General features: G+C 41.2%; 1 protein-coding gene across 1 annotated transcript; it reads left to right on the forward strand.

The window, feature by feature from the left end:
* The first annotated feature begins 4,605 nt into the window (after window positions 1-4,605).
* On the forward strand, window positions 4,606-8,898 carry LOC136434533 (mucin-7-like). The gene is made up of 5 exons (XM_066427401.1): window positions 4,606-4,731; window positions 5,561-5,660; window positions 6,793-6,912; window positions 7,405-7,920; window positions 8,129-8,898. Exons 2-5 carry the CDS (start codon window positions 5,579-5,581, stop codon window positions 8,212-8,214), a joined length of 804 nt encoding a protein of 267 aa, XP_066283498.1. The 5' UTR covers window positions 4,606-4,731; window positions 5,561-5,578; the 3' UTR covers window positions 8,215-8,898.
* The last annotated feature ends 877 nt before the right edge of the window (window positions 8,899-9,775 follow it).

Genomic DNA, 9,775 nt, shown 5'->3' on the forward strand with positions numbered 1-9,775 from the left:
CGAGAGGAAATATTGTTCGCGTGACCAATTGCAAGAGAAAAGAAAAACCCGGCTACAGGGAATATAATTTGCGAGAGGAAATAAAAGTGTGGAGGGCGGAAATATCTTACGTGAGAGAAAGTTAAGTTAGAGAATAAGGAAATATTTTACGAGAGAGGAAATATCAGTCTGGAGAGAGGAAATACCTAACGAGAGGGGAAATAGAAGAGTAGAGGGAGAAAACACCTTATACGGGAGAGAAAATAAACGTCTGGAGAGAGGTAACATTTTTTTGAGAGAGGAACTATAAGGCTGAGTGAGGATATGATTGGGGACGATTGTTTTGTTGTTGATTGTACATTGTATAGCAATGAAAGAAATGTTCTCTTTAATTGCATACGAGATTAGTTTCCTAGTTCTCATTATTATTATGAATGGTTTATTATTGTCGTTCTATGACACAACATACAAAGGCAGCCTATTGGCTGAACTGAGGTATGTCTTACAATCAGTCTAAAAGCAAACAGATATACATACAATAAAACATCACATATCTTAATTAACAAGACTCAATTTAAGATATATACTTACTAAGTGCTTATCTGCGGCGCTTTGTTATTGAGAAGGTCAACCAGGTACGGTAGTGTAGTCTTTCTATATCTACTGGTTCTACATTTGAATTGCGTTAACTGGTATTTAGACCTAAGGTTCTTGCCATGGAGACTCACACGGTTTGGAGGCAACCAATTGGTGAACGTCGTGGAGCTTAACAAGGAGGTAGCAAACTTAGCACATAGTTCGTGTCGTCTGTTGCATAGAAATGGCAACATTATCTGAATAGAAAAGAAATATCTAATGAAATGGAACTTGGACAGTATCAATTAGTCATTAGATGTAATAAAATATCACGTTTTGATATCAATGTAACTATAATTCTGCTTTATCACTATGACCAGGTACTTAGCTTAAATGCACAATAAAGGACATTCATTCATTCATTCATTCATTCATCCATCCATCCACCCATCAACCCACCCATTAACCCACCCATCCATCCATCCATCCATCCATTTGATAATTGCCTAGTTATAAAAACTAATTGCGCAATGAGGAAAATAATTATGAGCCTCTTGGCACGGGTTTTTGGAACACTGATTATACTAGAGTTTCATGACTCCTGTCCTCGTATCTTTCCACACTTTTATTTCCTCTCTCGCAAGATATTCACTTTCTACCGACTTTTCTTTTCTTTCTGGTAAGATATGTCCTCCCCTCATACTTTTCTTTTTCTCGTAATATAAGATATTTCCTCCCGCTAGGTTTTTTTTCTTTCCTCGCGCGGAAAATATGTCTGGTATACGTAGAGAAGAAATATCCTATGAGAGAGGAAAGAAAAGTCTGGAGAGGGGAAATATCCTACGAGAGAGGAAATATAAACCGGAAAATAGAAACACCAGGAGAAAGAGATACCTGGCAGGCGAGAGGAAATATTTTTTGCGCGAGGAAAAGAACATCTAGACGAGATATTTTCCTCGAGAGACAAGGGAAACCTGGCAAGAGGAAATATCTCATTATTTACAGCGAAAGAAAACCCATGCGAGAGGTAAAAGCAAGAGAAAAGAAGAGGTGATTAATCTACAAGAAAGAAAGAATCTACAAGGAGAGGAAATAGAACAGGAAGGAATCCCTTGCCATCAATATTTCGGCTTTCTGGGAAGCCCGAACAAATAAATTAAATCAAATCAGTTTACAATATTGTTTGGAAGCAGCTGCCCTGGGGGAGGAAGTTCTGCTTTCGGTCGGATTTTGTGGCCAATGATATCGCGCAATACCTTCCATGTGACATTTTGGCGGGGTTATTTACCTCGAGATTTTTTTGGTGAGAGGAGCAGGCCTGGCGTGACGCACCCAGCTGTCCCTCCGTGCAACCAAGTGGTGCAACTACAAATCTACTTTGAAAAACTATCTTGAATATTTATTTATCATAAGTTTGAAATGGCACCTGAAATGGCACTTTCGGGTTTGACTATTTCCTGGCAAATTTCTCAGGGCCACCCACATAAGCAACATAATGGTACATGTCCGAACCCCTGGGGTACAGTCAGAGCATGTGCGGACCCCTAGGGTGTGGTATTTGTCACCCGGAACTGAATATCGGAATGTGTATCCCCATTGTTTCCCCAAGGACATTCCAACAAGTTTGACAAGGAGGTCTCCTGTTCCTGTCTGAACTTCCCGGTCTGAATCACAGTATTGTCTATTGATAAAAGAAAAAGGTGATCAAGGCCATAAAAATCTATTTTGTATTTGATTTTTGATGACCTTCTTGCAAGATGTCACTTGCAAGAAGGTCATCAAGTGAATATGCAAATTTTGATGTGTCGAGATATCAATTACACCTCCAAATGAGGTAGCATTGAGTATAATAGAAGTGACTCTAGTGTGGTAGCCTTGAAATGTGAATAACAGCAGTGTGTATGCAAGTACGTAAGCTATTTTTCTGTCTGGGACGTCAGTGTGTTACTTCAGTGTTGTGATTTCAAACTTAACTTAATCACCATGCAGATTGTTAAGCAAGTCCATGGAATCAAACAACCTACAACAGCAGGACTAACTAAGATTGTCCTGTTATATTTCGTTACTTTCTCAACATACAAGCATTCCTTATAATTAATCCATTTCCCAGTATTTTTGTTACAAAACTAACGGAAAAAGAGATTGCAAGATCTGTACAATAATTGCTACACTAACAAGCACTCGCCATCAACACTGTACCAAGAAAACCGTGTGATTTCACAAACATATGTTCTATACGTTTTTTTTCTCTCTCTCCGTCTTTAATTTCTTTTCACGCGCAACGTGTTTTCTTCGCGCGCGACGTGTTTTCATCTTTTGACCCCGACGGCGCTCCATAGGGGGGGCGTGTATGGGTTTGTGTACAATTGCTCCATGTGCGGCCATAAGACTGTTGGTTTTGAACCACTCACAAAGGGAAGGACCCCCACTCTTTTCGGTAAGTGGGGTTGGGTCTTTAAAGTGCTCGAGGTGTGGCCCTCCTCAAACACGGGACCCCTATTTTACGTCCCTAACCGAAGCTAGGTACTCATTTTCACCTGAGTGTAGTATACGTAAGGAAATAATTTGGCACCTCTTCAGAACGGAACCGCGAGGCCTTGACAGCATTTACCACGAAGTGAAGTAGGGTGCGTTTCCTGCGCGTGTGTGCATGTGTGTGTGCGTGTGTGTGTTAGCGAGCGTGCGTCTATGTCTATGTGTATGGGTATGTGTGTTAGTGCATGCGTGCCCGTGTGTGTATGTATCTGTGTATATGTACGTATTTTTGTATGTATATATATACCCTACTCTCTCTCTCTTCACCGCTCTTCAGCTGGCGCGAATTCTACCTCACAATTGTCAGACTTTCAGACTGAGCAGCGCAAAACACGTCACTGTGAAACCATGCCATCAGAACGTTACCGGCATTTCAACGACTAAACAGTTCTTCTACAAATTCGTCATGACAAGTCTAGCTTTAAATGCACATTTTTTTACTATTATCGTGGAGAGAAACTTTTATAATGGCGCACACTCCTGTAATACGTTTTCGTCGTTGTCTCCTTTAGTTTGGACGTCTCCTAGGATAGATACACGCCGTCTGCGTACCAACAGGATGCATGGTGCGTTGTTCTGACGTGGACTGTTGCGGAAATACCTGACTAAGTATTGCATATCTACAGCTTCGTAGATACTGAAAACTTACAACGTTCTGAGCGTGCAACACAAATAAATCCTCCTTAACAGAGTTTTTATGGTATATCAGTTCAATGGCAATAGGTTTCTATATTGCACTTGGTTTCTTGTGACAGGCCTCGCAGGGTCTGCTAGGGCAAGGACGAAACGGCCGTAACAGTCGTTTCTACACATAGGGCTATCACCCCATACAACAAGGAACTGTCCTGAAGTAAAGAACTGTTTAGTTAGTATGTTGACTGTCACTGAACCACGTTTGTGGTTCGCCTCAACAAGTATTGTCTTTTAAATGTTTGGTACGTGAGGTGTATATTTGTTATTTGTTAATTTTTTTTTCAAATTGTAAGCAAAATCTGTTATTCAGGATGACTTCTTCCCCTGCTCATGTACGGTTGCATTTGGTGATGATAAATAAATCTTATCTTGTCATGTACGCAGCCTCTACCAGGACCCGCGGATGGCTCGAAAAATTGTAGAAATTGGCCAAATAGAGTGAGCAGTATGCTAAGCGGACTAACTTCTCTGGCATGTTATCCGTCTATTTGGCGAATTTCTACGATTTTTTCAGCAACCTGTAGAGCCTGGTAGAGGCTAATTCACGAGGCTAAGCCGTCAGAAGAAAAAAACAAGTTGGCCACGTAGGGCCTGCTATGGAGGCTGCACACAACTCGTGACCATCAAACAATTTAATCAGAAATCCATTGGCGTTCTAATGCCTCGCTCCTTAAAATATCTGACTAAATTATGCATTTGCAGCCACGTAGATACCTAGAAGCTACGTGCCGGTGTAGTTTTAAGTAACAAAGACGCTGATTGGATATCTGGAGGGTGGATTGTGTCAAATTGACCGAGTTGATTTCTATCAGGCACAGTGATTGGTCGAACTAAACTATCGGACAAACGAGTTTGTATGTTAAGACCTGACCACTCCCGTTCATTTTCGAGAGAACAACAGCCCGAGTTAGAGCTAGCGTTACCGACTTTTGGCACAACTGGAACTGAGTAAGTTCGTTTCCAGCTTCTTTTATACAATTTTTTTAGAATTCTGCTTCAATTAAGATCACTTTAAAAAGAAAGGGAACTGTTGAAATGCCAAATTGTTGAAAATCGTGGTGAACAGTTGAAGGGAAAATTTCCGACGTTTTCTTTTCCTTCATTTTAAAGTCTCCATTGATAGCAAAACTGATGCATGAAACTTCCATTGTGTTCTTTATTTGTACACAGCCTCAGTATTGGCATCAGGTTGCACGTTTCCAGCCAGAATTATGCCGTATGTCAACCAAGATATGAAAAATACTAACTACGGGGGGTTAGCAGTGTTAAGATATGATAAGCTAAAAATTAGATAATGTTAGGTATGATAAGCTAAGATATGAAAAATACTAACTGAAAAGAAAACTACAATTGTATTGGAATCCCGAAAATGTACAACATTCGATAGAACATTCGGCAGATCGGTGTTTCGTCGGATTTTAGGATTCAATTATCTAGCTTGTCATGATTCACATGTATTTCGTGCGAGATAGTTCGTGTTTTCAGTCACAAACATGGTAATTGATAACACAATAAAACTCGGTATTCATCACCTGGCCATCACATGGTTCGCCCCATGGCTTGCGAAAAACAAACAAAATTGTTGTAGAAAATGTCGACTCAATATCTAATTCAAACACACAGACACACAGACACACACACACACACACACACTCATACACATAGACACACACGTACGCTGTGCAACACAAAGCAGTGAAAAAATTGTAGAAAATGTCGACTCAATATCTAAATCAAGCGGGACAACTAACCTCATCCATGTTCTACTTTTAATTAGTCGGTGACTTAAGCCAACATGGACAATGGACGTGGCCTTCGGCTGGTGACCATCAGTCTGGCAATTGTTATCACCTCCATAGGTGGAGGCATTGTTTTGGGTGCGTTTTACTAAGCTTGCTTCTGTGCGTTTGCGTGTGTGTGTGTGTGTCTGTGTGTGTTTGTGTGTGTGTGTCTCTGTGTGTTTGTGTGTGCGTTTGCCTCTGTGTGTGTGTGCGTGTGTGTGTGTCTCTCTGTGTGTGTGTCTGTGTGTGTGTGTATGTGTGTGTGTGTGTGTGTATGTGTGTGTGTGTGTGTTTGTGTGTATGTGTGTGTGTGTGTGTGTGTGTGTGTGTGTGTGTGTGTGTGTGTGTGTGTGTGTGTGTGTGTGTGTGTTTGTGTGCGCTTGTGTTTTCTCAAACACTGCCCCGTATAATTAAAGAAGCCATAGACGGATTGCATAGATATTTTGTTGTTGGGTATGCCTTGGGAAGGTTAATTATGGGCCTTCTTGTGGGTGTCCAGATAGCATCCGCTGTTTTTCGACTGAAACGTCTGTTTATTTTAAAAAATTATCAAGTTGCATGAGTAACTATTTTTGGCGTACTGTATCTTACTACCTTCATCAACGATAGATAATTATGACTTTTGGTATGTGAGGAGTTTATATAAAGATGTACACACAATGAAATGCAAATTATGCTTGAAGTATCTCAGTTCTTTTAATGTCTTAACATAATCAAATCATCTATGGCTATGTTGTAAAATTTTTGTACTGACACATTTCCTGTTTTTTCTGCACCAATCGTAAAATCATCATCATCATCAAAGTTTATTGCACAATAAATGTAACGGGTACAATGTATGGCAAGTTCGTACGTAGTACAAAATGTCAAGATATATATGTCTTTGCTTATTAACAATATTAACTGATTCTACAAAACTTAAGTCTAAACACAACGGTATCCGATAAGAATAATACAGAATACATATATGGAAGTATATTACATGATACACAGGAAACATCAATTGTTTGCATCAGAGATCAATCGATTTCTTTTTGGAATAGAGGTAGATATGTATTGGCCTATGTACAAGAAAATTGCGTCAGGACATGACATAAGTAAATTAAACGTTTCTGGGCTTGTCTTAGATGGTAAGGTTATGCTTGCATTGCTCGTGATAACATTCATAAGTGTCTGTCTTTCTTCAATATACGTGGGACATTAAAAGAAAAAGGAATTCATCTTGCAGGATGTTCCCAGGGGGACGCCATGTGCGCGGATGGAAGCGAATGCCTGCCCGTGGGATCTGTGTGTGACTCCGTGGTGGACTGCTCTGATACAAGCGATGAAGCCTACTGCACGTATCTTTGTACGTATTGATTTAATTTCATTCTGTTTTCTTTTTCCAAACCACGACACAATACACATGAGCCATAGCCAGCTACTGAAGGTGTCGTCAGCCACACATAGCACATAACACATTTCAGTTCTATAACAAACAATTATATATCAATTTCCTAGATATCTTCACAAACTTGATCTTGAAACATTATGTTACTTAAAACAAAACGGAAAAAAAGTTTAATCTTTACTAACTTCTTTAGCCTTTTTCATACCGCTGGATTTTTGTAGATCGTACTTATTTAGAGGTTCTCTGCACGAATTCTAAAATCATCGGGGCAAACATTTATTCTGAAACAGCCTCTTCGCTCGTGTACCCCGAATGCGTTGATTTTTAAAAAGATATATGCGATTAAAAGGCGCTAGATAGATAGTTCTAAACCACTGTTCTTTAAAGTGGCGGATTTATGTAAACTGTTGGATTATTGTGGATGACGGTTTTACATGTAATGTTTTACAGCCGGTCCGCCTTGTACTGAGAGCCAACTGAAGTGTTTGGACGACACGTGCATCGATAGAGCCACGGACGTGTGTGACGGGGAGAACGACTGTGCCGATGGATTCGACGAAGAACGATGCTGGCTTGGTTGGCAAGATATCGGTCAGACCACCGTAAGACAGCATGACCCGACAGCGCCTCCTTCCGGTCTGACCACAGCAGTGCAGCCCTACCCCACAACGCCTTCTGGTGGCGTGACAACCGCAGGACCACCCGACACCACAGCGCCTCCTGTCGGTCTGACCACAGCAGTGCAGCCCGACAGCACAACGCCCCCTGTCGGCCTGACCACAGCAGTGCAGCCCGACCCCACAACGCCTCCTGGTGGCGTGACAACCGCAGGACCACCTGACACCACAGCGCCTCCTGTCGGTCTGGCCACAGCAGTACAGCCCAATCCGACAGCGCCCCCTGTCGGTCTGACCGCAGAAGTGCAGCCCGACCCCACAACGCCTCCAACCCGGAAAGCTGATGACGGTAAGAAAGTGGGGCTGTTCCTTCCCTTCTTACTGGTTCATTCTAAAGATCCTATTTTTCAAACTAATCGCAGTCTTTATTGCTTAAAAGTCTTTTACGTATATGCTCTATAGTGAAAATGTATCCAGCACTAGATAAATGCATTGAAGATAACAAGCTTTTTTCGGCAAAAGTAGGGTTTACTTTTTACTTTCGTACCTTCTGACAGGCTCCGGGGCGCGTGTTGCTACCATTGCCGGCAGCGCTCTGGCGTTCATCGCTCTGGCTCACGCTGTCCTGGCCTACTATGACTAGGTCAGGTCAGACAGAAGCGGACAGCGTTCAGCAGCTAATGCATCGTACGGTTGCCTTTGGACCAACGCGTACTGGGCATGGTCTTTGTCACATACCCAGCGAGCATTGTAAAGATTATGATATACGGGGGTTCATTAAACTTTAAAACTTTAATCATAATACTACATGGCAGACTTGAAAGTCTGAATTGGATATGTATTTACATTGTACATGTATTTACATTAGAAACGATATCATTATTCAATTGTGCGATTTATTAGCTCTAGTACACTTTAAACATAGAACAGAGAAATCGATGCAAAGACAACCAGTATTATATAGTAAACATTGCTGACAAGATTGTGTTGTTTCATACAATGCAGTAGAGAAAACATGTTAACGTTAACGAGATCAGTCACTTGTTCAGCAGGGCTACAAGGTGCCTTATTGTATATCAGGTGCTGATCGACTTCATTCTCAAGACGGCATCAGATCCAAATAATCGAAACCCAGAAAAATCATCGCGGCACGTAGTTGAAAAAAAATAAGTATCTGTGGTATATAAGAATTGCTTCTTCAGCTGAAATTGATGGGAAATATCGTATATTGCCGTGTTTTACTCGCCCACCTACTTAAACCTACTGCTTTTACTACACTGCCGAAGTTACGATATTTTGTACTTGATTTTACTGCACAAGATACAAATAAAACAAGAGTCTTAGGACCCAAAATCTCCATGAAACTTTGTTTTTTTATTAAACCAGTTCCCCCCATTCTATATCGCTCAATGGTATGAGCCACACTTGCCGGGCAAGGGGAGAAGTGATAAATAGCTACTGACCTAGATACGAGACCAACAGATGGTGCGACCTCAAAGCCCACAATAGAGTAGATTTTCCTCATTACTTATGCAAATTCAGTATGAATTTGCATAATTAGCACTTCAGTTTGTACATCTCTGTCCAACCTACCTGCATATCAAATAACATGAAAATCTGTCGCTCCTTTCTTCAGTTATTCTCCTTGCAAAATATTTACAAACACGCCATTGCAGTTCCAGTGACACATACCAGGGGGCCCAAAATCGACCTTGACCTTTCTCCTCCCAGCACCTACCCACATACCAAATATCATTTCAATCCATCCACACGTTCTTCAGTTATGCTGATTTTAAGCGTCCGGTGACACATACATACACACACGGTGACACAAACATACACACACGCGCACACACACGCAAACACACTAACTTCGCATGATTTGCACTTCAGTGTGTACATCTCTGTCCAACCTACCTGCGTACCAAATAACATGAAAATCTGTTGTTACTCTCTTCAGTTATACCCCTTTAGAACATTTTTACAGATAGGCCATTGCAGTTCCAGGGACACAAATCAGGGGGCCCAAAATCGACCTTGACCATTCTCCTCCCAGCGCATACCCACATACCAAATATCATTACAATCCATCTACACGTTCTACAGTTATGCTGACTTTAAGCATCCGACGACACCCATGCAAACGATTTACCTCCTTACTTATGCAAATTCGGTCTCATTTGCATAGTTTGCACTTAAGTGTG

This window comes from Branchiostoma lanceolatum, chromosome 5 (assembly GCF_035083965.1).
Source record: "Branchiostoma lanceolatum isolate klBraLanc5 chromosome 5, klBraLanc5.hap2, whole genome shotgun sequence".
NCBI classification, from domain to species: Eukaryota; Metazoa; Chordata; class Leptocardii; order Amphioxiformes; family Branchiostomatidae; genus Branchiostoma; species Branchiostoma lanceolatum.

Bases quoted from the DNA above. Each gene is read 5' to 3' on its own strand.
- LOC136434533 (XM_066427401.1), top strand. From the start codon at position 5,579: ATGGACAATGGACGTGGCCTTCGGCTGGTGACCATCAGTCTGGCAATT. The intron at 6,913-7,404 runs GTACGTATTGAT...AATGTTTTACAG, and splicing joins AGCCTACTGCACGTATCTTT to CCGGTCCGCCTTGTACTGAG. The intron at 7,921-8,128 runs GTAAGAAAGTGG...ACCTTCTGACAG, and splicing joins AACCCGGAAAGCTGATGACG to GCTCCGGGGCGCGTGTTGCT.